The sequence below is a fragment of the Rhinopithecus bieti genome, unplaced genomic scaffold, assembly GCF_001698545.2.
Source record: "Rhinopithecus bieti isolate Rb0 unplaced genomic scaffold, ASM169854v2 scaffold_61461, whole genome shotgun sequence".
NCBI lineage: Eukaryota > Metazoa > Chordata > Mammalia > Primates > Cercopithecidae > Rhinopithecus > Rhinopithecus bieti.
In genome coordinates, this window is record NW_016823852.1 from 1,211,057 (window position 1) to 1,236,837 (window position 25,781).

At 55.2% G+C, this 25,781-nt stretch overlaps 2 protein-coding genes and 1 long non-coding RNA gene across 18 annotated transcripts in view; 1 reads left to right on the forward strand and 2 right to left on the reverse strand.

Moving 5' to 3' along the window:
- Positions 1–429: 429 nt before the first annotated feature.
- LOC108521879 (uncharacterized) lies at positions 430–2,072 on the reverse strand. The gene has a single exon (XR_014485062.1). It is a non-coding gene; the product is annotated as an uncharacterized LOC108521879 (long non-coding RNA).
- On the forward strand, positions 1,742–15,453 carry XRCC3 (X-ray repair cross complementing 3). Of its 2 annotated transcripts, none has more exons than XM_017861888.1 (8): positions 1,742–1,846; positions 2,068–2,287; positions 4,921–5,058; positions 6,382–6,594; positions 9,476–9,630; positions 13,549–13,761; positions 13,945–13,991; positions 14,110–15,453. In XM_017861888.1, exons 2-8 carry the CDS (start codon positions 2,233–2,235, stop codon positions 14,327–14,329), a joined length of 1,041 nt encoding a protein of 346 aa, XP_017717377.1. In that variant the 5' UTR covers positions 1,742–1,846; positions 2,068–2,232; the 3' UTR covers positions 14,330–15,453. The 2 variants fall into 2 exon arrangements, with proteins under 2 accessions (XP_017717377.1, XP_017717378.1); XM_017861889.1 differs by having other exon boundaries at positions 1,745–1,846; positions 2,140–2,287.
- KLC1 (kinesin light chain 1) overlaps positions 11,583–25,781 on the reverse strand; it is a 73,312-nt gene continuing 59,113 nt past the window's right edge. For 2 of the 15 annotated variants that reach the window (XM_017861873.1, XM_017861871.1), the window contains exons 14-17: positions 25,604–25,734; positions 20,341–20,407; positions 12,411–12,483; positions 11,583–11,939 (exon numbers count right to left, since the gene is read on the reverse strand). In XM_017861873.1, the coding sequence (XP_017717362.1) occupies positions 12,412–12,483; positions 20,341–20,407; positions 25,604–25,734 (270 nt within the window). In that variant the 3' untranslated portion in view covers positions 11,583–11,939; position 12,411. Of the gene's footprint in view, positions 11,940–12,410; positions 12,484–15,907; positions 19,215–19,250; positions 19,714–20,340; positions 20,408–25,603; positions 25,735–25,781 lie in introns of those variants that run through there. The other 13 variants (XM_017861874.1, XM_017861872.1, XM_017861870.1 and 10 more) reach the window with 9 other exon arrangements.

Here is a 25,781-nt window from a genome sequence, read left to right on the forward strand (position 1 = left end):
AAAAAAAAAAAAAAAAAAAAAGGAAGAAAATGTTTGTTCATCCCGCCTTTAATTCCTCATTACAAGGCGTGAATTTTTATTGTTTTTTTGGAACAGTCTCACTCTGTCGCCCGGGCTGGAGTGCAGTGGCGCCATCACGGCTCAGTGCAGCCTCCGCCTCCGGGGCTCTCAAGTAGCTGGAACTGCAAGCACCACCACGGCACCCTGCTGTTTTTCCTCTTTTTTTTTTTTTTTTTTTTTTTTTTTTTTTTTTTGGTAGAGAATAGGTCTTACTGTGTTGCCCAGGCTGGTCTTGAACTCCCGGGCTCAAGTGACCCAGCGCGTTGAAGCCTGTGAGGTGGGGGTCCGTGCGGCTGGCTCTGCCCTCTCCTGTGGGCATTGGCGCTGCAGGGGTCCTTGTGTGTGGAGGAAATAAGGAGATGACCAAAGTATGATTCCACAAATCACACGGTTTATTGTCGAAGGGAATTTTTCTCGGGTTCACAGTGCTCAGGGGAGGAGAGGGGAGGAGGTGAAGACGCCTGGCAGGGAAGCAGGGCCTCCATGGATGGGGTGCATTCGCCGCAGGGAGGCGAGTGCCAGAGTGGCCAGAGTCCAGTTGCTCCGCCGGATGGAGCAGGCCCCTGGAAAGTGAGATCTGGTTAGCGTTCGGGGTGTGCCTTAATAGCAGTGGAGAGTGTGAGAGCGGGAGCTCTCTTCAGAGGCTGGGACCAAGGACCAGCTCCCAGACCAGCAGGGTATAGCTTGTCTCAAAGCATCTGCCCAACCTTCAAGTTGATTTGTATTTTTGCAGTCCAGGAATCAAGGTCAGTAGCTCACAGAGCCAGGCGAGGCCACATCTCCTTTGGCAGTGCAGTGCCTGCCCTGGAGGTGGCATTCCTTTTTGATTTGCCTTCTGTGCTGGGGAACTTCACTTCCTCACTCTGACCAGCCAGCAGTTTGGAGCTGGTTTCAGTGCCCCACCGCCCTGCGTTGGCCTGCACCCGGCCCTCCAGGGCGGCTTCTCGCTGTGTCAGTTCCTGTCAGGCCTGCCTGGGCAACCAGGCCTGGGCACCTCCCTGTCCCTCGCTCAGAAAATCCACAGGCCGTGGAGCCCCAGGAGCCTGGTGCGTGGGCAGGAAACGCATCCTGGAGCAGCAGCTTCCCTGCCCTGCCCGCCTCACAGGGTGCCTGGGGGCGTGCCTCAGCCTGCGGCTCCTGCAGTCTGTTTTCCACGCCTGGCCCTGAGCAGGCTGAGCATGGGCATGGAGTGACGAGTGTAATCGCATCCAGGCCAGTGCCACATTCTGTGTGGTCCAAGGGAAAGCCTTCTCCAAGTCCGCGGCCTGCCCTCTCCTCTGCTGGGTTACTGCCGAGGGCGCCGGGCCTCACTGCAGGACATGGCCCTCGAGGCTGCTGTCTTCCGGTTTCCTGGTGCCCTGGACACTCTTGTTCTTGCCATTTGGGAGGCCGACAGGGGATGTAGAGTGGCCTGTTGGAAAGGCCTTATGTAATCCTGGGCTGAGTCCCTGAGCAGCCCGCTGAGGCCGGAGAGGAGAAGAGCTGAGCTGCTCCCTCTCTGGGCCGGGCTCGGGCTGTGGAAGGGCTGCCAGCTCCCTTCCTGGAAGAGGCTGGGTGGGGTCCACGGTGTCTTCCTCCTGGAAGCTGTCTTCTGCTGTTGGCTGCTGAGACAGCTGGAGGCCACCGATGTTCGGATTCCCTGAGCACTCTGCCAATCCCAGACTCACCTTCCCACTCTTTCCAGAGTCCCCAGGGAGACACTTAAAGGAAATTAAACTGCAGAGTGCAAGAGATGCCTCAGTCAAGTCAGCCAGAAACACGTGGGTCATCCCCGAGCCCCCGAGAGGTGAGTCGGGCGGGGCACTCACCTGCCGCAGGAGGATGGTCTTATTTCTAGCACTTTCCACAGGGGGTGAATGTGGTGGGTTTGGGGGAATTTTTCAAATGCATCAGTGTCTGGAATGGGTTCTAAGCTGCTAAATAATTCTTAGAGGTAAATTACAGACATGTTGCCCTAGATAGAGCTGGACAGCTTTCCCTGTACAGTGAAATCTCTTCCACCCTCAGTGACAGAGCCCAGATGACACGGACACGGTGACTGCTGTCACTTCCCACAGGCCTGTGCTGTCACTCCCACAGGCTTTGAATTGAAGGCAAGTGCTTCAGAATTTGCATCTATTGTTCTGTCTTTCCTGGGAAGTTATTCATCCTGGTAGGCAGCCCACCGACAGAATGGATTTAGATCTACTGGACCTGAATCCCAGAATTATTGCTGCAATTAAGAAAGGTACATTTATTTCTGTTTACATAAGGGGTGTGGGTGGGTCTGTGCGCTTTACATAAGGCAGGTTAACAAAATGCTGGCGGGCTAAGCCTTCCTCCCTTTGCCTACCCTGATTATTACACCGAGGGTAGGATGTACTGTGGGGTTTTCAGGTGTGTGTGTGTGTGTTCTTAACTGCATGGATTTCTTTCAGTTACTTTTATTTTTATCAAAGTAATACGTGCATATTGTCTAAAAGGTAAAATGGAGCCACATAAAGTCTTTTAGTTTTTTGTTTTTTGTTTTGTTTTGTTTTGTTTTGTTTGAGACGGAGTCTCGCTCTGTCGCCCAGGCTGGAGTGCAGTGGCGCGATCTCGGCTCACTGCAAGCTCCACCTCCCAGGTTCACGCCATTCTCCTGCCTCAGCCTCCCGAGTAGCTGGGACTACAGGAGCCCACCACCACGCCCGGCTAATTTTTTGTATTTTTAATAGAGATGGGATTTCACCGTGTTAGCCAGGATGGTCGCTATCTCCTGACCTCGTGATACGTCCACCTCGGCCTCCCAGAGTGCTGGGATTACAGGCGTGAGCCACCGTGCCCAGCCGTCTTTTAGTTATTTTTTAAAAAAATATTTACATCTGGGCTCCTAAATGTGTTTATGTTGTAAAGTTTGATTTGTCAGTGTTATTGATTATCCATGGACTTCCTACTGGGGGCGGTGAGGACTGAGTGTGCCTACACCTGTGTACCCCAACTTCCTCTTCCCCCAGCTCCATGCCCATAGTTAGAACCTAGTTTGGGTGACATCAGCTGTCAGGGTTGTGACTGGTACATACCTGGTGTGGTTCAACAATGTGGGGTGTGGGGGATCGTTTTCTTTCTTACAGCATCTTTTTTCTGCCGAGTTAGCAAATGCTGAAAGCTCAGGCCCCACGTGCAGCCCCTGCCCCTGCTCTCCATGCCTGCAGCCCAGCTGTTGTCCGGGGACCCTCCTTCCATCTTCCATCCTCCCCCGTCTCCCAGGGCCTCAGCTACGTGAACCTCAGCACACTGTCTGTGGCGAGAAGCGGGAGTGCTCGTGCAGCTGCTGCAGCGACCTGGTGACTGGGCAGGGCCTCGCTGTCCTGCCCTTCCATCCTTGGCTGTTGGTTTTTATCCTCCTGTTGGTGGCCTTGTGATCACGGCTGCTGCCACAGCTGCAGACACAACGCTTGCAGACCGGGGACAGAGAAGGGGAATGGGCTCAGCCAGAGAGTTCCTTTCTCACCTGTGTCTCATTCAAAAACCAATGTTTCCAGAAGTCCCTGCAGACTTCGAAACTGTGAAAGGGGCTGGGGCCGTGAGACTTATCGGGGGAGCCGCCCCACCAGAGCCCCGATCCTGGCGAATGCTCAGGGCCCACAGAGCCCTCTGGAGCAGCCTGTCCACAGGAAGCCCTCTCCGCTGGATCTGGTGAAACCCAGGGGCGCTTTCTTCATCCCCACCTCTCCATCTCCTTGTGTTTTCTGTGTGGCTTTTCTGAAGATCCCACCAGTGGTTACTGTTTTCCAGCCTGACAATGGTTGTCTTCACTGCAGCGTTCAGCGCACCCGTGTTGAGGGGGGTGTAAGTCTCTGTGGCCGGGCGGGGCCCTTCGTCCACCGCTGCTCCCTCTCGTGTGCGCTACCTCGCACTTCCCTGATGGGCTCATCAGTCTGCAGCATTTGTCGTCTTTCTCCGAGTTTGAAAGTAGAAAGCGATGCACTTGTCCGAGTCCAAAATGAACTTTGCCCTCCTCCCCACATGGCAGGTCCTGGCGCTCTGCGCCTCTGTAACTGATGCCGCCGCCATTCTGATTCGCACATGCTCTGCCCCTGCCCTGACTGCCCTGCACAGCCAGTGTTTGGACTTGGGCTCTGCTTCCCTCCCAGCGCTCCACTCCCCAGGGCACGTGTCCTTGCCCGTGGCTCAGCCCGGCTCCGCGCCTGGCGGGTGGGTGCTGGAAAGCTCGGTGTTGCTTTTTTTTTTTTTTTTTTTTTGAGACGGAGTCTGGCTGTGTCGCCCAGGCTGGAGTGCAGTGGCCGGATCTCAGCTCACTGCAAGCTCCGCCTCCCGGGTTTACGCCATTCTCCTGCCTCAGCCTCCCGAGTAGCTGGGACTACAGGCGGCCGCCACCTCGCCCGGCTAGTTTTTTGTATTTTTTAGTAGAGACGGGTTTCACCGTGTTAGCCAGGATGGTCTCGATCTCCTGACCTCGTGATCCGCCCGTCTCGGCTCCCAAAGTGCTGGGATTACAGGTTTGAGCCACCGCGCCCGGCCTCAGTGTTGCTTTTTTGCTGCCCCTTTCTGGAGCACTGTCTCCAGCTGGCATGGAACTGGGTGCCTGTCGTTTCTTCTTAGCACCTGGGACCTGCCCGACCCCGTCTTCTGGCTTCTGCTCCTCACGAGTGCCAAGACTCAGGGTGCAGTGCCCAGCGGCCCTTTCCCCTTGCCCGTGCGTCGGCCACACTCTGTCCAGGGTTTCCAGGGAGCAGGGGATCTGGTCCCTACCCACCTTGTCCCCAGAATCGGAAGCACGGTGGTGTCACAGCGCTCTTACAAAGCACCTTTTGTCGCTGTGTCGCCCTGGATTATTACAGTCGGACAGTTTCCTGTAATTTATCTGTGTCATTTCAGCCAAACTGAAATCAGTAAAGGAGGTTTTACACTTTTCTGGATCGGACTTGAAGAGACTGACCAACCTCTCTAGCCCCGAGGTCTGGCAGTTGCTGAGAACGGCCTCCTTACACCTGCGGGGAAGCAGCATCCTTACAGGTAGGTGGGTCCTGGCACCTCCCACCGGGGGTGACATGTGGCTCCAGCATCATGATCCCTGTGGTGCAGGGCGTGGGGCTGTGCAGACTCCACCCAGGGACCAGCCTCAGGGCATGTGGCAGCTGCCCACGCCCCACAGTTCCCATCTTGCTTGTCCTACAACCATGGGGCTATGGTCACAGCGTTGGGTCAGAAGATGTGTGAGGTGGACACAGAGGGGCTGTGAGGCCTCCTGGGGATCTTGCTCTGTGGGCCAGAGGAGGGGGGTGCAGGACGCAGGGGTGAAATTGGCAGTCAGCACCCAGAGCCCTTCAGGCTCTGGCAGGGTGGGAACGGTGTGAGATGTGGCCCTGGCCACGGTGCCACCACCACGTGTGGGAAACCAGGTCTTGGCAGCAGAGGGAGGTACCCAGGGAACCCCATGCACCTGGACAGACAAGGTTTCCATCCTTGCATCTGATCAGGCCCCAGTGGGCAGCGGGGTCCGGGCATGAGCAGGGTCCTCCCTCCCCTGCAGGTGGCGCAGTGACCCGGGCCCCGAGGAGCATGCTGAACTTGGGCCTGCCATGGTGGGCAGGTGCCACGGCCACACACACAGTGCCGTGGGCAGGGCTCTGGGCAGTCCTCACAGTCGTGGTGGCCTGCTCCACCTGACCAGGATGCCCAAGGCAGTGTGCAGACTCGAGGGAAGGGCTGTTCCTCCCGGCCCGGGCCCCAGGCCAAGAGCGCAGCCTGCACTGCGTGTCCCACCTTGAGCCTCCCCCTGAGGGGCTTCGGTGTCATGGAGAAGACTGTGTCAAATGGCTCATCCAAGGCCCTTTAGCCAAGAGGCTGTGACCAGCATTGCTCTAGCATTGCTCTAGAAGGGTGTCCGTCGCAGAGCACTGACGGCATGGGGTGTGCACATGTGTGCGTGTGCGGGAGCCCATTAAAGCTGCCTCAGAAATGTTCAGCACCCCAGGGCATCCCAGCTGGATGGAGCTGTGCCTTTTTCTTCACACGGAGGCTGTTAGGGAGCACCTGGGGGCTCTCTGGAAGCTTTGGCTGAAGGCTTCTAGTGCTGCAGTCACCCCATAGGGGATCCCTGGGGGCATGTGATGGTGGCCCTGGGGCTCCCCCGACTCTGCGTCTCAGGTGCACCCACCCTTTCTGGCCGGGCCACCCCTCCCTGCCCTCAGCACCTTGCTCACCCCTGGTGACCACGGGCACCATTGCTCCAGCCACACTGCGCCTGGCACAGGCAGGCTGGCCGTGCCTCCCACAGTCCCCAGCTCTGCCCGCAGGCCCAGGAGAGCCAGGCCTGACGCCATCCCTGCCCTGCAGCACTGCACCTGCACCAGCAGAAGGAGCGGTTCCCGGCCCAGCACCAGCGCCTGAGCCTCGGCTGCCCGGTGCTGGACTCGCTTCTCCGTGGTGGCCTGCCCCTGGACGGTATCACCGAGCTGGCCGGACGCAGCTCAGTGGGGAAGACCCAGCTGGCGCTGCAACTCTGCCTGGCTGTGCAGTTTCCACGGCAGCACGGAGGCCTGGAGGCTGGTGAGTGGCCATCCCTTCCATGGGGTCTGAGCGGGTGGGCGGCCCCTGCTCTGTGTGGGACAGCTTTCCGTTGAGGTGGGGCGGTGGCCGCCTCTTGCGCCGTTCCTTCCATTGCGTCTCCCTCCTTCTTCTGGTCCTGATTGTCCTCACTCCTTCCAGAACAGGGAGGGGAAGTGAGGCTGGGCTCAGCTGACAGCAGGAGGGGTGGGAGGGTATGAACCCCACCACCAGGCAGCCTGCCCTGCAGCCTGCCCTCAGCAGAGCTAGGCCCCCAGGGATCGCTGGCTGAGCACGGCGATGCCGGCCCAGGTTCCACACAGCTGCCAAGCCCGGAGTCCACAGAGCCAGTGGCACAGGGAGGGCAGCACGGCCTTTCTCCTGGGTGCCCCGCCGCCAGGCCAGGTATGCTCCTGGCGCGTCCCCGTGAGCCTGTGTAGCTCTGTCTGTGAAACAAGGGTTGCCTACATTGCTGAAGCGTTCAGAGCGTGCCTGCTTGGGTCCTCAGGTGTTAAAAGCTCATGTCGTTTTAAACTGAGCTGTGAGTAGGAGAGATGTTTCCTAGTAGCTCCTTACCTTTTAACCCAATTCCCTGGTGTCAACGTGCGATTCCCACACTGTCTTAAACTCCACGTGAACACAGAGTGGCAGCGTTTTTCATCAGTGGAGCCTTCGAGCGCACCTGCTAGGCTCACTTCCCACACAGAGCGGGACCCCAGGCCCTGGACCCACAGGCTGCGCCAGCCACCTCCTCACAGGCCTGACCTGCCAGCGGCAGTGTGGCTGGGAACCTCACCTCTGCCACCCTCAGGCCAGCGTCGTCCCCGGGACCAAGGCTGTGCTGTGCCTGCCTGAGCTTCCGTGCTGGGTGGAGGGCGAGGGGTCTCCTGAGAGCCCGGCTGGGGTCTGTTCGTGCCACAGGCGCTTTTGTCCCTGCAGTCCAGGGGAGGACGCCCTCCTGTCAGGTGCCTGAGTCCCTGCAGCTGGTCTCAGGGGTGAGCCTGGAGACAGCCACAAGCCGGGAGGATAGGAATTGGCCTTGAAAATGGGAGTCTCCCCCTTACCCCATGAAAGAGCTGCTGTGAGGTGGAGGTGGGACTCAAGCGTGCTCAGGAACAGGACAGGAAACGCCCTCATTCTCCAGCATCCTCCGTGCCAGGCTTCATGCAAATCTGATTTGTGCAGTGATTCCCCCTGAGCTTCCACCCCGTTGGCCTTTTCAGTGAAGCCCACACTCCCTGCTACCCAGGGACATGGAAACCTTAGGACACCCTCCCTGAATCCCCCAGCTGTGCCCAGCCCAGGGACTGCTGTGGGAAGAAAGCACAGTCCAGCCTTGCAGGCCGGGGGCAGGGAGGAGGCCCCACAGCTGCCGTGACCATGTGCAAGGTTAGGGCTCAGATGTGCTTTTCTGGGGAAATGACTTCTTTTCCTAGATCCAATCTAAAGACCCTAATTTTTTTTTTTTTTTTTTTTTTGAGATGGAGTCTTGCTCTGTCGCCCAGGCTGGAGTGCAGTGGCCAGATCTCAGCTCACTGCAAGCTCCGCCCCCCGGGTTCACGCCATTCTCCTATCTCAGCCTCCCGAGTAGCTGGGACTACAGGCGCCCGCCTCGTCGCCCGGCTAGTTTTTTGTATTTTTTTAGTAGAAACGGGATTTCACCGTATTAGCCAGGATGGTCTCGATCTCCTGACCTCGTGATCCACCCGTCTCAGCCTCCCAAAGTGCTGGGATTACAGGCTTGAGCCACCGCGCCCGGCCTAAAGACCCTAATTTTGAAAAGAAAGTGGCAGGCAGGCTGTGGAGTGATTCTGAGTCCTGTGCTTAAGCTGCATGAGGCTCTCCCAGGCCTGCTGGGGCCCTGCCCACTGCTGGGCTGCCCACAGCGACCCTCCTGCCAGCTTCACAATGTCCCCATGGCTGTGCAGCCCCCAATACATCACCCCAACAAAAACAGGCTGTCTGACCGGTTCCACCTGCTTCCAAGCCTTCCAGCCCAGCCTCTCTCCAGCCAACAGGATGGAGGAACCCCGGGGCCCCAACCTTGCTGTGGCCTCCTGACTAGGGGCACAGCCACGGCTAGGGACACTGGTAGGGAAGGGAACCAGCCACAAGAGACGTGGCTTCCCAAGCAGTATTTGTACGTCCCTGGCCCCAAGTGGGCCAGATGCCTCTCAGAAGCTTAGTTCTGACACAGAATGGGGCGAGGGTTCCTGGCTGTTTCTTCTCTTGGGCGTCTACCTGGGAGTGTGGCCGCTGGGCCATGTGATTTGTGTGTAACTCTCGAAGGAAGTGCCGGCTGTTTTCCGAGCTGCACCACTTTGCATTCCTAGCAGCAGCGCACAGGGGTCGGGTCCGCCTTCTCCACATCCTCGCCAACACGTGTCTTTTCAAGCCGGCTCTTTGAATTGCAGAAGCTTTGAAAGTGGAAGAGAGGAAACATTTGCTCAGTGGGGGCCTCGAGTGTGGCCATGTGTCGGGGCTCAGGGGCCATTTCCAGAAGGCGTTGCCGTGATGCTGCCACTTGCTTCCTGCCCCGCAGTGTGGGGACGGAGGGGCATGGGGGGAAGGAGGGGCGGGGTGGGGCAGGAGAGGCCTCCCATCTGTGGCCATTCCAGCCCAGGGCCCGGGACAGGGGAAGTCCTTGCCTGGGTGTCGGAAGTGGAGGCCCAGCCCGTATTCCTCCTGAGGGGTCACCTGGGCCTGAGGTGGCTGCCAGTGGGAGGGTGAGAACGAACACCAGCCTCTTCCCTTCCCGGGCCAGGGGCAAAGAACCTGTGAGGGGCAGAGTTGGAAATGGTGGGAGACATCTGCGCTTGATGTGTGTGGCAGTCACAGGCCCGTCTGGAGCCCTCTGGGCACATCAGGCACTCTTGCTTCCCAGGAGCCGTCTACATCTGCACGGAAGACGCCTTCCCACACAAGCGCCTGCAGCAGCTCATGGCCCAGCAGCCGCGGCTGCGCACTGACGTTCCTGGAGAGCTGCTTCAGAAGCTCCGATTTGGCAGCCAGATCTTCATCGAGCATGTGGCTGATGTGGTGAGTGTGGGAGAAGCCCCGTGACACCCCTAAGGCAAGCTGTTCAGGACCACTGGGGCAGGTAAGCACCACGGCAGTGAGGCCTCACAGCCGGGCGGGGAGAGATGGGGTTCAGCTCTGAACAGAGCATGGGTCACAGGGGTGTACGCCCGAGGAGCAGGTGGGGTCAGAGGATGGAGAGTGACTGAGAGGAACTGGCAGGGGAGGGGGTTCTGGCTGAAGCGTCTTGCCAGGACCCTTGCTGAAGGTGGGCCATGGGGATCAGACTGCCCCTGGGGACGGTGGAGGATGGACCAGTCAGCTACTGAGGGCGACTGGATGTGGAGGGCAGGGGTCCTGCTACCATCTCAGCAGGGATTGCCAAAACTGGGTTTCACGAGGACGTGCACAGATGGGCCTAGGAGGAGGCTCACGAGCCTGACGGCAGTTTGGCCAAACAAAATCCTGGCCAGGAGTGGCCGTGGGCCAGGCAGGCAGGGCGGCAGGCTGCGACATCCAGTTATGTCTGAATCTTAGGCAGCTTTGAAGCGTGTTCTAGAATGAGGATGCCCATATTCAGATCAACTTTCTTCATGATCTGAAACTCAGATGTAACTGGGTGCCTGTACACCATCTGTCAACCCTGCCCATGAAGACGGAATGGGGAAGAGAAGCCCCAGGTGGGTGGCAAGGGCCTTCTCTGGGCTGTGGAGCCGTGACCAGCTGCCCTAGGAGACCACCGCCCTGAGAAGGGTGGGACCTGCTCTCCAGGCTGCTGCCCTGGTGAGAGAGCTGTGTTGGTTTCACCCTTGCCTCTGAGGGGAAGACGGCCCTCACTGGAGGCACAGGGGCTCCACCTGGCCAAGGCCTGCCGGGCCTCCAGCTCACACAGGCGACCTTAGATCCTTGACCACTGCCTGGCTGCTGGCTTCCCTGCAGACACTGGCTGGGCTTGGAGGAGGGACCCATAGCAGGGCCTTCCAGAGAGCAGGGGCCACTCATGGGGGGCCAGTGAAGTCCGTCCTGCAGCCAGGAAGCAGGCATGAGAGGCTGGGACGCATCCTTGCAGCTGGGGCAGCAGTGCTGTGAGCTGTCAGCACTTAGTTTACAGAGATCATCCCAGGAGGGAGAAGTGATGAAGTAGAAAAGATGCAGAAGAAAAGATGGGAAGTTTGGGAGTAAACCCCTGACCAAAGGCAAATAAGGAAATTCCACCCTGTGCAGGGGGAGCGGCTGCCATGTCCAGCCCACCCTAGACATGACTGTGGTCTGGCAGAGCCGGTGGGCCTTCCCCCACTTCTTTTATTTTATTTTTTTTTTTGAGATGGGAGTCTCGCTGTGTCGCCCAGGCGGGAGTGCAGTGGTGCGACCTTGGCTCACTTCAAGCTCTGCCTCCCGGGTTCATGCCATTCTCCTGCCTCAGCCTCCCAAGTAGCTGGGACTACAGGCGCCCGCCACCATGCCCGGCTCATTTTTTGTATCTTTAGTAGAGACGGGGTTTCACCGTGTTAGCCAGGATGGTCTCGATCTGACCTCGTGATCTGCCCATCTCAGCCTTCCAAAGTGCTGGGATTACAGGTGTGAGCCACCACGCGCGTCCGGCCTTCCCCCACTTCTAAGAGTTCTTTTTTTTTTTTTTTTTTTTGGAGACGGAATCTGCGCTTTGTTGCCCAGGCTGGAGTGGGCGGTGGCCGCAATCTTTGGCTCAGCTGCAAGCTGCCTGCCTCCCAGGTTCACGCCATCTACTCCTGCGTCAGCCTCCCTGAGGGCAGGGCTGGGACTACAGGCGCCCCGCCACCCATGCCCGGCTAATTTTTTGTAATTTTTAGTAGAGACGGCGGGGGTTCACCTCGTGTTAGCCCAGGTGGTCTCCGATCTCCTGAGCCTCGTGATCCCTCTGCCACTTGACCGCTGGGATTACAGGCATGAGCCACCACGCCCGGCCAAGAGTTCTTATAGAAAAAGCTTTGAAGTAAAGCATAAGGCATATAAATGTTTAATTTAAAAAAATGTACAATAAAATACATTATCGCACACAACATGAGGAAGTTACACATGGGAAGGGAGCTGTGGGCCTAGCTCATGTCCCAAGTCTCCTGGGAGAGGCCACGCCGCACCAGGGCACCAGCCTAGGCCCAGCCTTAGCCCCAGTCCCAAGGTCACACCAGCCATGTGGTCATTAGTATCGTGCCCCATGCACACAGACGCAGGAGAAATGAGTGAGCACTGTGGCTCCCAGCCAGGGGCCCTCCCTGCTGCCCTGGCTGTCCCGGGCCAGCTCCGGGCCACACTCGGCAGTCCCATCCTGGAGCGGGGCCAGGTTGGGGTCACTGCAAGAGAAGACAGAAGGTCAGGGCTGGGCCGCCAAAACCTGATAGTGTTACTAAGTTCTGTTCTGAAAACAGGTCTCTGGGGAGCCCCCACCCCAAGTCTGTCTAGAGAAGAGGGTGTTGCTGGTTGTGAGCCTCCCTGGGGCCGACGGGTCATGGGGAACCGGTGCATCTTTGGTCTCTGCTCTCTGGAGCACCAAAGGCCTGCATCTGGCACAGGGAAGGCCAGGGGTGTGGACACAGCCTTCTCTTGCATAAGCAGAGCCTAGTGCCATTCCCACCCCACTACTCTGTCGGCCTTGGGCTTGCGTGAGGGTGGGGCTCTCTGAGCCAAGCCCCTCTTGGAGGCCCAGCCGGGCAGCTAGCAGCAGTCACCCCTTGCCCATCCCCAGTCCCCCCAGTCCCTGCACATGCAAAGTCCCTCCTTGGCCCAGCTGCCTGCTTCCTGGGGCTGCAGGCCGTGGAACTCACGTTAGCGGTGGCGTCTTCCAGGCCACTGCTGCTGCTGTCGTTTTCCACAAAAAGAGGCTCGGCCAGAGACGCCCTGGAGACGAAGCACAGACGAGTTTCACTCAGGGCGTGCAGGGCGTCTTCAGAGGTCCAGGCGTGACACCAGTGTGTGGCTGCAGACCTTGGATTTGAGGGGCAGCCTAGGGGCAGCTCTGGCCAGAGCTGCTGGCAAGGCCCATGGGACCTGAACTACCCTGCTTGGTGCCAGGAGTTGTGCCACCCTCCCCCATCACCACAGCTCACCAACCTCTGCAGTCAGAGGCCAGGCCAGCCATGCCAATGGCCGTGGTACCCACAGGCCACAGCGGCACCCAGAGGGAAGCCGAGGACACCTGCCTTCCCTGGGGAGCCCTCCCCTGGAAGCTCTCCTGGGAGCCGGTGGGCACAGGGCCGTTTCCACCCCTTGGCCAGGCCAACTCAGAGCACAGGGCTAAGGCCTGGGTGCACGGGAGGCACTGGCCTTAAGGGTGTCTCCACCTACAGCCCCATCCTGACCCCCAGATGGTCTCCCAGAGTGCCCCACGCCTTGGCAGAGGCAGGCCAGGCCTGACTCGCCTGAGTAATGCCTGAAGGGCATTAGGCCCCTGCCTTGCTGAGCAGCCGAAGAGGGTGTGGCCCAGGTGATCATGGCCACCACGGACTAGATTTGGTGGCACTGTGGCCAGGTCCGGGTGGTCTGAGCACCTGGCATGGGGCCACCGAAGAAGAGGGCTGGTTGCTGCTGACCTGTGAGGGGGAGAGGGTGAAACCATGGCAGAAGGGAGAGCAGACCCCCACAAGGACTCAGGAGACTGGGCAAAGGACGCCTCTGCAGAGGCCGGTGTTGGCATGGCCAAGGGGTGGCACCTGCCTGGGAGGGCCAGAGGAAGGACATGGAGTCCAGGGAGCCAGTGTGTGAGGCTGAAGCTTCTACAGTTGGAGACTTTTTGAGAAAAATACAGAATTGGGCTCAGAGTTTGGGGACTGTAGAGCCAGCACTGTCAGCCCCAGGTGGGGAGGAAGGTTTTGAGTCAGACGGTCGAGTGACACTCCAAACAGGGTCTGGTCACCTGGGGCGGGGGCCTGCTGGCCAGCATACACAATGGCCCTGTCCCCACAGGACGCCTTGCTGGAATGTGTGAATAAGAAGGTCCCCGTTCTGCTGTCTCGGGGCATGGCTCGCCTGGTGGTCATCGACTCGGTGGCGGCCCCATTCCGCTGTGAATTTGACAGCCAGGCCTCCGCCCCCAGGGCCAGGCGTCTGCAGTCCCTGGGGGCCGCGCTGCGTGAGCTGAGCAGTGCCTTCCAGAGCCCTGTGCTGTGCATCAACCAGGTGGGCACCAAGGCAGGGGTGCACCCGTGAGCTCGTACTTTTAGCCAAGATGCGAAAGCAGAGCCGGTCTGGAGGTGGGGCGGGTGGCAGTGCGGTGGCCCCGGCTCCTGCGGGTAGCAGCCTGTGTCTGCCCATCGGGAAGACCCACAGCCGTTGCAGCTGACCTGGACTGTGCTCTTCCAGGTGACAGAGGCCATGGAGGAGCCAGGCGCAGCACACGGGCCGCTGAGGTGAGTGCAGCCATGTGGTGCGTGCACCTCTGCACAGGTGCCAGGGGCACAGCTGGGCCAAAGTGGGAGGGGCCACCAAGCCTTCTGAGCACCAGCTCGCCTGCTTCCTGTTTCTCAGGTTCTGGGATGAGCGTGTTTCCCCAGCCCTTGGCATAACCTGGGCTAACCAGCTCCTGGTGAGACTGCTGGCTGAGCGGCTCCGCGAGGAAGAGGCTGCCGTCGGCTGCCCAGCCCGGACCCTGCGGGTGCTCTTTGCCCCCCACCTGCCCCCCTCCTCCTGTTCCTACACGATCAGTGCAGAAGGGGTGCGAGGGACACCTGGGACGCAGTCCCACTGACACGGTGGCAGCTACAGAACAGCCTTGCCTGAGAAGCCCCGACACACGGGGCTTGCGCCTTTAAAACGCTGTCTGCCTTGGCCGTGGCACAGCTGGGAGCCTGGTTCAGACAGAGCTCTTCCAGGGCAGCGGTTCCACTTTCTCAGCCAAAGGTGGTGGCCACAGTCCCCCACCTGAGCTGGGGGAGCTGTTCCACCTCTGCCTGGGTCTGGGGACAGGCCCGGCTTGCTGGGCACCTGGTCCCCACCGCTGAGCTGGTCCTTGGGGACAGGTGATTCTCAGGGCTGGGGCCTGGGGGGGGGTGTCCCTACAGTGACTCCCTGGGAGTCCCCTGCTTCTGCTGTCCACATGGAAGCCCACCTGGGGTCGCGTCTGAGGCCTCAGACCCCCTCAGCCTTGGGGCCCTGCCCACGAAGGTCTCCCCTCCTACACACAGGGCTGTCTTTACTCCCCTAACCACTCAGGCCACAGCGGGGCTGCAGGCAAGCAGCTCCTCCTCACCCACCTCTGGGTCCTTGGGTCCTGGGGGTCCCACCCCGGCACACATTGTGCCCCACAAAACTTCAGTGTGGTACAAGGTGTTTGAGAAAGCGTATCCCACCGACCTCCAGCTTCTTCAGGTCCAGGAGAGCCTGGGGTTGGGGGGGCTGCCTTGACTCTAGTAGTGTGGCCTGTGCCAGCACCACAGCCAGACAGAGGAGAGCGGGCAGCGTGGGGCTGGCATGTGACAGGCTTGTCAGTCACCTGGGAACACAGTTCTGGTGAAAGAGGATCTGAGGTTGAGAGGAAGGAGGGTCCCAGTGTATCCTCGCCCCAGGGGTCTGGGCGTCCAGCTCAGCCCTGGTGTGGCTGGGCAGCACTCTGGTAGGGATATGGCAGGACTCCTGGCAGGGCCACCTGCAGACCCAGTCCCACACTGACCAGGCCTTACATCTGGCCAGAAAGAGCCTCTCGGGAACACAGCTGGCTGCAGATGCTGAAATATCCACCCAGCGGTCAGAGTGGCTTGGCCTCCCCGTGGGCAGAGCGGTGACCCCCTTGATTCCCACCCACCCAGTGCCTCCACGCGCTGCCTGGCACCGACCAGGCCTTTGACAAATAAATGTTAAATGGATGCAGTTCCAGGACCTGCTTCTTGCTGTCTGCCAGGGACTGCTCTAATTTATGCACATTGAAGTACGTTCTCCTCACAACTCCTGGGGATAGGTACTGTTACTACATCTCCACTTGCAGGTAGGGGAATTGAGGCCCAGAACTGTTAAGTGGCTTGACTCCTCCCACAACCCAGAGGCAGAAATTGTCACCCCCCACCCCATGTGCCCAGGGTGAGCCTATGGGTGCTCCTACAGTGGGGGGGGGGGGGGCTGGCACTGGTTGGGGGGAAGGTAAAGGGTGGGGCCATACTGTGCAGAATTTTTCTGTTTTTTTTTTTGGCCCATTTTTCTAGGGTGGGACTCCGTTGAAAACCTTCATCACATTATCAAGGCTCTCTGACCCTAAAGTTAAGAATCACTGGCATGAACATAGGAAAAAATTATTTTGGGGTTGGATTTTTACAAAACAGCCTTTCTGCAAAAGTGCAGGGATTCTACAACAGCAAATAAAACATTTTATTTCTGTAATTGAACATAAGCAATTCCAAATGCTTTTCTAGGCAAGACATGCCGGCGACTAGAAAATGAGACAGCTTAAAGACAGAGGTACATTTACAGAGCAAACACGCCTGGAAGCTCCGGGCCGGCCCCGCCCATACTGGCTCAGTTCCTGCCCTGGAGGGAAGGGGCTGAGGGGCTCCCTGTCCCAGGGAACTCCCACCACAGCAGTCTGCAGAAGGGCTGGCTTGGCCAGCACCGACCCAGGAGCACTGACCATCCCCTTAGGGAGGCACCACGCCCTGGGGAGCACAGTCCCTCTTGTCCCGAAGACCCTTCCTCAGGGACCACGTGCCCTGACCCTCACTGCCTCACCACATCATACAACACTTGAAAACCACTTAAGTTCTTCCCCACAACGTTGGGGAACTAATTGTCAACAGAACACACGTCTACGTATCAGCCCTAAGACAGCTGGCCCCGCTGCACACGCAGCCGGCCGGCCCTAGCAAGACATGGTCAGAGCTGGTGAGTGCTCTACAGTATTCAGAAATCTGACCACAGTGTACACACAGCTCACAAGTCAGTGCAAACAGAAGCTAATGACATCCTCCAAGAAAATTCCATACAGTTATGACAATGGAACACCTGTTACAGATTGTAGCCGTAACATTTTTAGCAATGTTTAACACATCTTACTCGAAACACTGAATTTCTAATTACGTGATATTTCTAGCAGCTTAATCCAGAAAATAACGATGTGAATTCCTCCAGTACTGTAAACACAAGACCAAGTGCTGCCCATGAGAGGGCCCCTGTGCCACCCGCGGGCACCGCCAGCCTCCGAGGACCCCCGAGCCGCACCCTGCTGCTGCTTCAGGGAGGCAGTCATGTCACAGGACCTCCCCAGGGCCTGGTTTCTGCCACAGCTGCGCCGACGACCCAGAGATAGGCTGTCCGCCCGCAGATCCAGACGCTCCCATGCCATGGTGGCTGGGACTGGGCGCTGCACACACGGCTGCCGTGGGGGGTGCAGTGATTATTTTGACAGCAACTCTGAAGAAACAGGTGCTGACTCTCACGTGGGGGTCCCCTCACCAGAAAGACAACACAGGAGGAGGGATGGCTGGGCCTACCATTTCTCTCCTCTGAAGGGAAAAATTCAGACCGCCAGATGGGAAATGGCTTAAATCACTGCACTTCTACTGGGTGGGGGGGGTTCAAACATCAGGGACTCAGATACTCAGATTCCCTTGCGGCTTCCCTCTCTGAAACATGAACCTTCCTTTACGAGCTGGCTTCAGGGAGGCCCTCTGGCTTCTCTTATCCCAACACACAATGCTCCCACAGCCACAGTGCTGCAGAGGCCACGTCGGCCCTAAGGTCCCATGGCTGGACGCCAGAGCAGGCTCCACAGAGGCCCCACACAACCTTGTGTGCACCCATCAGTCTGAAGAGGTTAAAATTTAACTCCATATTCAGCCCTGTGTTTATTTCTTCTAAATGCCCTTTCTCCTTTCCAGAGAACTGTCACTAAGGGAAACTGTCTGAGTTCCAAACTCTGCTCAGCATCCTCACAGGGAGAAGGCACCCCCCACCACAAGGGAAGCTCCAGAGCCCTCCTGCCTGTCGCCTGTGCACAGACATAGCCCACTACGGGGGCAGCCACGGCACCTGTCAAGGGAAGCTGCTCTACACCCCCCTTTCTTGAGGGGGTGGCTTCTCACAACCCATCAAATTTTATATATTTATGGCGGTTTTTTTTGGTAGACACAGGGACTCGCTGTGTTGCCCAAGCTGTTCTTGACCTCCTGGGCTCAAGTGATCCTCCCGCCTCAACCTCCCGAGTGCTAAGATTATAGGATTATAGGCATGAACCACCCCACCCAGCCATATATATGTAACATTTTTTCTTTTAATCCCATCCACTGTTACAGAACCTATCAAATTTCCTTTAACACCTCTATGTAGCATTTAGAAAGTAAGCTCCTGATCCATCAGAACCTGCAAGAATTGAGTCAGGAGCCTCAGAAAAGGAGCCACGGCCACAGGTGAGCAGCTGGGGACAACGCTGGCTCCACAGGGCAGCTCCTGTGCCAGGCACTCGCTGACGACTACATGGAGCTTGTCTTGTGGAAACAAATGCGTTTTCACAAACACAGCAGTCCTGCGACATGAGACAGGATGAAATGAAACTTTTAAAGGTATTTTAAAGCCTAGCCTTGTAACAAAACCCCAGGATGCTCTGTCCCCAGCCTTCGGCCCCGTGCCCCATGGGGAGCTTCCAGGGACTGAAGGTGACAAGTGTGAGCCTCTGCTGTGCCATCACCCGCCCTGTTACGTGACAGCGCCAAGCTGACCTCCCACGGGATGGCCAGTGTTTCAGACCGCCCCTCTGTTCCATAGCCTAGCTGGCTGGCATGGAGGTGGCGCTTCTGAGCGCCAGTCTTTGGAATCACTGCTCACCTCAGCATGTTTTGTAGGCTCTTTACCTATGGGCTAGTCTGTGGACAGCTAAGAAATACAGCCTCAGCACTGATTTGAAAAGGTTCCTGTCAAAGAGTCCACTGTGCGCCCTCATTCTATAAAGCGTACGCTTTTAAAAAGTGAAACACACGTCTCTATGGGCTTCGTGTGCAGGGGCCTCCAGGAGAGAGAACACTGCTCAAAAGGGGTGGGCATGGGGCCCCAGGCCCGGGGACCTCGGAAACAGAGACCCAGAAGATGCTCCTGCTGGGAGGGGATTCACTGCCCACTGACCAGGAGGTCCACTACACTTCAGGCTTTACTGCCGCAGATCACTAAATGCCTCTCGTTCTGAAAGGGGTACTTCATGTTTCCAGGTTCTTAATTTATAGCCTTATTACAACATTATAATTTAGAAGAGAGTTTGGGGTCCTGGCAAAAAGGTGGCAGGCAGGAAATGCAACAGCATCCGTGAGCAGGAGCCAACCCCCAGCGTGCTGAGGCCACCTCGGCCTCTGTGGGCCAGCCTGGCCGGGTCGCGGTCGAGGCGGCTCCTGGCACTGAGACTGCAGGCCGGGTAACAGAATGCTGGGGCAAGGTCGCCCGGGTGTTTTGAAAAGGCACCTCCAAGGTTGGTGGACGTCACTATCTAGGAAAGGAAGCCAAGGAGTGCGGCTGGCGCCTCCGGGCAGGGCGGTGAGGGCGTAGCAGGGCAGGGCAGTCTCACACTCCCAAGGCAGGTTCCCTAGCCCTGCCGGCCCTCAGTGGGCCAGGTCAGTGTGGCTGGCACTCAGAGCTCGCGAGTCGGCCAGACAATTATTTCGTTCCTGCATGAAAAAACAAATAGAAAAATTATACTTAACCAGGGCTTCAAATGATGCCAGCTTCAAACGGCCTCAGGCCTCACAGTACGGGCTGCACAGCTACATCTAGGTTGGCACTCGAGAGGCCCAGAGGTCAATGTGCATGTGGAAGCTCCAAGAAACCAGAGGGCAAAACACTGGGTCAGCTACAGAACCCTTTAAAACGAAGAGACTTTCTTTCCTCTTGTCATTAGGGGTGCTTCAAGCAGGATGTCCGGCACCCTACAAGCCTCTTCGGCAGCCACCGAGAAGGGGGCTGGGGAAAAGCTTTCCCGAGGTGGCTGCCTCCCATGAGGGATGGGGACAGGTCGGGGCGCTGACCTGTCTGTGAGGATCAGTGGATCTGGACAACTGGGAGGGCAGTGCCTGGCCACTGTCGCGAGCTCTCAGCACCAGCACAGGGGCGGGCGGGGACTGCCAAGTCCCAACAGCTCGAGCAACCGGGCGGGCGGGCTCCAGGCACCTGGGAAACAGGCAGGTTCTAGAGCAGCCACAGGCACCCGGCCACCCACGGACAGCCACACTAAAGGGCGGAAGGGATGAAAACTCAAAACGGCCTCCGTGGTGGGGAAGGGAGCCGGTACTTCCAGATGTGAGCCTGATGTGTCTGTGAGGTCCGGACACCTTCACCAAGTGCTCAAGATTTTAGTGTCACAGTGACAACACGTCAGTCATCATGTTAATCAAGTTTTGAATACTTTTAAACTGAACAACAGCTTAAGTAGATAATTATTAATAGTTATAAACTTAGGAGAGGCTAAAATCAAACAAACTAATACAAACTAGTAATTAATTGGTCAAGCTTTGATAGTAATTTAACAATAAATTAATTAGGTTACACTATTTTTAAAGACCATTTGAGATCATTAATATTCTGAGAATGCTCACATGTGAACATGCCCAAAATGCACATAACCAGTGGTGAAGCAGAATATTAAACACGACTGTCACAACTGGCTGTCTAGGAACAAACGTGGCGGCAGCCCCAGCCCTCTGCAGGAGCAGGGGCGGAGCGGGGACCGGCGCGGATCTGCAGACCTGCCAGCGTGGTCTGGGCAGCCTAGGACACAACTCGGGGTAGGCTCCTTACTTGAAAGCGATCTTCAGCAGCCTTGCCACCCACGTTAAGGACATTCAGAGAGCTGGCACGCTTCATGCTGCAACCCGGACACGGACATGCAAGGACAAACGATCAGCACATTGGTCAACCAGCAACAGGAAGCACAAGCAAAGCCCCTCCAAGGCCTCTGTGACACGGGGGCTTCTCGGGACCTTGCCTTCATCTTGCTCGGGTAACGGGAGTGCTGGGTCTCACTCTATTTAGTGCCCAGGAGAAAAGACCACAGCTTCTCTGCATCCTTCACAGCAAAATGCTTCTTTTAAAGTACCATATGCAAACTCAAAGTGCCCTTAGACTTGCACTTTTAAAAAGTGGCTCATGGGGCCGGGCGCGGTGGCTCACACACCTGTAATCCCAGCACTTTGGGAGGCCGAGGCGGGCGGATCATGAGGTCAGGAGATCGAGACCATCCTGGCTAACACGGTGAAACCCCGCTTCTACTAAAAATGCAAACAATTAGCTGGGCGTGGTGGCATGTGCCTGTAATTCCAGCTACTTGGGAGGCTGAGGCAGGAAAATCATCTGAACCCAGGAGGCAGAGATTGCAGTGAGCCAAGATCATGCCACTGCACTCCAGCCTGGGCAAGAGTAAGACTCCATCTACCAAAACAAACAAAAGAAAAGCCAGGCGCGGTGGCTCACACCTGTAATCCCAGCACTTGGGGAGACTGAGGCGGGTGGATCACTTGAGGCCCAGAGTTCACAACCAGCCTGGGCAACATGGTGAAACCCTGTCTCTACTAAAAATGCAAAAAATTAGCCAGGCATGGTGGCACACACTGTCATCCCAGCTACTCTGGAGGCTGAGGCACAAGATTCACTTGAACCCAGGAGGCAGAGGTTGCAGTGAGCCGAGATCACACCACTGTACTCCAGCCTGGCGACAGAGCAAGACTGTGTCTCAGAAAAAAAAAAAGTGACCCATCTGGGAGCAGAGAAGCTCTGCCTTCAGTCTGATGGTTTTCAGGGAGGGCGCTCAAGGGCTCATGTCAGACTCATCACCATTAAGGGATCATGAAGAGACACTCAAAACTCACTGCTAAAAGAAGATGCATAAATATACTATTTTTTATCTTTCTATATTAAAAGCAGGGAAATCAACTTTATTGTTAGTAAAATAAACTCTGAAGCCAGTATTTCTCTACTTAGAAACCAAAATTAAAATAAAGTCATGGCTCTCCATTTAAAGAAATACAGGAATTTATACATATATTTACTTTTCCTCCCATCTGATGTATTTAAAATGCTTGATGAAATAGCCTGTAAATTATCTATATCCCGGTCATAAAATGACTATCTGTTCACCACCACGATGGCTTTGAACATAAACTTACCTGAAGTTTTAAAGCTAAAGCAACCGATACTGAGGGTTACTTAAATTCTGAACGTGAACTGCATGCAACATGGACAGTGAACATGCGCACAGCAGTTCCTGGGCAAGCCAAGGATGGTGGCTGTGAGGCTGAGGCACAGACTTGAAGGGTGGGTGACAGGGACAGCCTCACACAGGACACTGGGATGGGGCTGAAAGCCCAGGGCACCCGCCCATGTGTCAGCAGTGCTGTGAGCACAGCGCCTGGCACATGGTAGATACTTAGCCAGCCCCTGCTGAACAACTGCACCAAAAAACCTGAATTTCCTTATCCCCAAGCAAAACTCACCCCCAAAATGTCCCAACCAGGACAAAACAAAAACATCCCAATGAAGCCCGCAACAGACATTGCTGGAGTCCTAAACAGGCTTTTCTCTACCTAGAACCATTCAAGAACCAAGTATAAAATCAAACCAAATCACAAGTAAATTATGATCTGACATAATTATTCTTGCTATAAAGTGGCCATTAACTTTTTTTTTGAGACGAAGTTTCACTCCATCGCCCCGGCTGAAATGCAGTGGTATGTGATCTCGGCTCACTGCAACCTCTGCCCCACTGGGTTCAAGCGATTCTCCTGCCTCAGCCTCCTGAGTAGCAGGGACCACAGGCATGCGCCACCCGGCCCAGCTAATTTTTCTATTTTTAGTAGAGATGCGGTTTTGCCATGTTGGCCGGGCTGGTCTCAAACTTCTGATCTCAAGTGATCCGCCCACCTTGGTCTCCCAAAGTGCTGGGATAACAGGCATGAGCCACTGCACCCAGCTGCCATTAACTCTTTTTAAAAGAGCTACACAACCTTCCCTCAAACCCTTTTACAAAACGAAAGAACTCAAATCCTCAACGTCTCTTCCTACCACTCTTGCAAACTGCCTTGTTTGAAAACGTGGCATTCAAAACCTTTCAGTACAGTAACTGTTAGGAGTCAGCCAAACAGCAAGCTGCAAACACCCTGGTCCTGCTACATCCAGCTCAGCGATTCTCAAAAAGCGGCCCCAGGTCAGCAGCCCCAGCACCGTGGGAACTTGTGTGAAACACAAATTCTGAGAATCAGGGACTCAGGAATTAGAAACTCAGGGGTGGGGCCTCGCAGTCTCCATCTGAACAAACCCTCCAAAAGATGTCTGAGACTACTGTCTAGTTAATAAAAACAGTCACTCTTACTTGGAAAGATTACTCAGTTGTATGCATTTTACAGGATGCAATTTCCAAAGTCATGTAGAAAACGTTAGTCCGTGCAAGCGTGCGTCTATGTCACATGGTTCAGGCTGGCAGAGCTGTAGCCCTGTGAACACTGACCACAGTTCTAACCCTGGGGGCTGGTCACACACTGTTATATTTTTATCATGGCAAAGACAGAAAACACGAAAAAACAGAACAACTCTGAGAGCTGTCATGTGGGAGTGTGGTCCAAGTTACAACACTCAGCACCAGAACTGGACTCTGCACTTAAAAGGCTTCAAAACGTAAGAACCTCAAACGGTGAGTGTGTTCCCTTCCAGGAATTAAATAATGTCCAGAATGCTCTCTCCGGGGCATCATGTAATTCCTGGAGGGGACCTGACAGCCACTGCGTGACTCATCAGATCATTCCAAGGAAGGGATACCAAGCAGCCTGCTCAGACCCTCTCAACGCTGTAAGAAGAAACGTGTCATCTCGAAATTCATCGAGAGGCAGGTAGTACCCTATCATTCTGGTTCTGGAAATCTGTAACCATTTTAACATAAGATCACTATTCCAAAGGCAATTTAGAATCTATTCCACCCAAATAAGAGTTCGTTTGTTTCATCGTAAGCAATTTGCTACTAAATCCCCATAAACTTCCAGAAGTCCCGTCTTCAAATCCTGGCATCTTCCAGGGAGTTTTCAGAATGAACACCTGTGGGCTCCGAAAACTCCCTCTCCAGAAATGGGCTGGAAAACAGTTGTGAGAAGCTCCTTACAAAAGTCACGTCACTCCTCTTGCCTCAGGCCTGCACCTCTCACAGCCATGAAGAGAAGTCTCCATCCACAACAGAGACTCCCACAGGGACACCAAGCAGACAAGAGGCGAGCCCTACCACCAAGGGGCTGGGCCATCTCTGGCCAATCTGCACCCTGGCCGTGTGTGGCAGCAGGTCTAAGGGATACTGAGAGGGATGAAAAAGTGGACATACTTTTAAAAAAATAGCTTTTAAAAGACAAAATAGGCCAGATGTGGTGGCTTACGCCTGTAATCCCAGCAATTTGGGAGGGTGATGTGGGAGGATCACCTGAGGTCAGGGGTTTGAGACCAGCCTGGCTAACATGGTGAAACCCCGTTTCTACTAAAAATACAAAAAATTAGCTGGGTGTAGTGGCGCATGCCTGTAATCCTAGCTACTCAGGAGGCTGAGGCAGGAGAATTGCTTGAACCCAGGAGGCGGAGGTTGCAGTGAGCCAAGATTGCGCCATTGCACTCCAGCGTGGGGAACAAGAACAAAACTCCGTCTCAAAAAAAAAAAAAAAAAAAAAAAAAAAAAAAAGCAGAGTAACAAAACAACTGATCAGGTACATAACTTTAATATTTGCAATATGTTCTCCAGAAAAACTCGGTTTCACCATCCTGAGGTGATCAGACTTCTTACTCACAGAACTTAAAGTGGGATCACTTGTAAAATAGTTTTACTAGGAATCAATCACTAAAAGTCGGTACCATTTAGGAAGTCAGAGTTACACAGAATGGCTGGCAAAAGCCTGCCTCATGAGAAATATGCCCAAGCCAGGAGCAGCTGCCCAGAGTGACGCTGGACAGTGCAGCAGGGGTAATCTGTCAACTCTGTGCACCATGTTAAAAACAAAGCCCAGGAGGCGGAGGTTGCAGTGAGCCAAGATTGCGCCATTGCACTCCAGCGTGGGGAACAAGAACAAAACTCCGTCTCAAAAAAAAAAAAAAAAAAAAAAAAAAAAAAAAAAAAAAAAAAAAATGAACAGAAAAAAAAATTTAATATTTGCAATATGTTCTCCAGAAAAACTCGGTTTCACCATCCTGAGGTGATCAGACTTCTTACTCACAGAACTTAAAGTGGGATCACTTGTAAAATAGTTTTACTAGGAATCAATCACTAAAAGTCGGTACCATTTAGGAAGTCAGAGTTACACAGAATGGCTGGCAAAAGCCTGCCTCATGAGAAATATGCCCAAGCCAGGAGCAGCTGCCCAGAGTGACGCTGGACAGTGCAGCAGGGGTAATCTGTCAACTCTGTGCACCATGTTAAAAACAAAGGATATCTTAAGAACCAAATTCCTTTGACAACTTAAATGTTATTTTTCTAAAGACTCTAAGACTCATGACTCAAACCTTTTTTTAAACATATGAAAAGCCTAAGGTTTTGAAAATCTCCTTATAATAAAGTCTTAAAAGTTCTGATCCTATTTGAAACCATTTTTCTCCCTATTATAATACTGTATGAGATTTAATATAGTCATAGCTAACATCTGATTTATTTAAAAGATTAAAAATTTTAAAGAATTTAAACTAATGCTAATTTAAAAAACAATGCGTATCTGAAGTAAACAAGTTCAAAATGCTCAATGTTTTAATATAAATTCCCACATTTCATTGCTAAGGCTTTCTTAGAACATGTGACAGAATTTTAAAATTCCATAAATTTCTTTTAAAGGTATTAGCACTTTAGCCACTAACAGGAAGTTACCCAATTATTTCTCAACCTGTCCTGGGAAAAACCTAGGTGGCAACTATGAAGCCCTTCCATTGTGAGAATAGGGGAACCAACTGGAGTGTCTTCCTGAAGTCTGTGGGGGAGGAAGGCTGCGCTAGGAAGAGAAGCGGCCCAGTGGCCGGCGTGCAGGGGAGTCGCAGAGCTGGAAGAGATAGTTACCCGGGGTTCTTTGGCTCACTCTCTCGTGAACTTCCTCCCTTCAGCTTCCTAACCAGCTTCTCACTGCTGCGTCTAATGGAAGCCCGGAGTTTGCTAAAGGAACCACTGCGTTTTAAAGATCCAGTGCCATCCTGAAAAAAACGTGAACAAAGGTGAAGCTGCAGGTGGTTCTCCCTCC

Coding starts and splice junctions, on each gene's coding strand:
- XRCC3 (XM_017861888.1), top strand. CDS start 2,233: ATGGATTTAGATCTACTGGACCTGAATCCCAGAATTATTGCTGCAATT. Junction 5,059..6,381: donor GGGAAGCAGCATCCTTACAG/GTAGGTGGGTCC, acceptor CCTGCCCTGCAG/CACTGCACCTGCACCAGCAG. Junction 13,992..14,109: donor GCAGCACACGGGCCGCTGAG/GTGAGTGCAGCC, acceptor CCTGTTTCTCAG/GTTCTGGGATGAGCGTGTTT.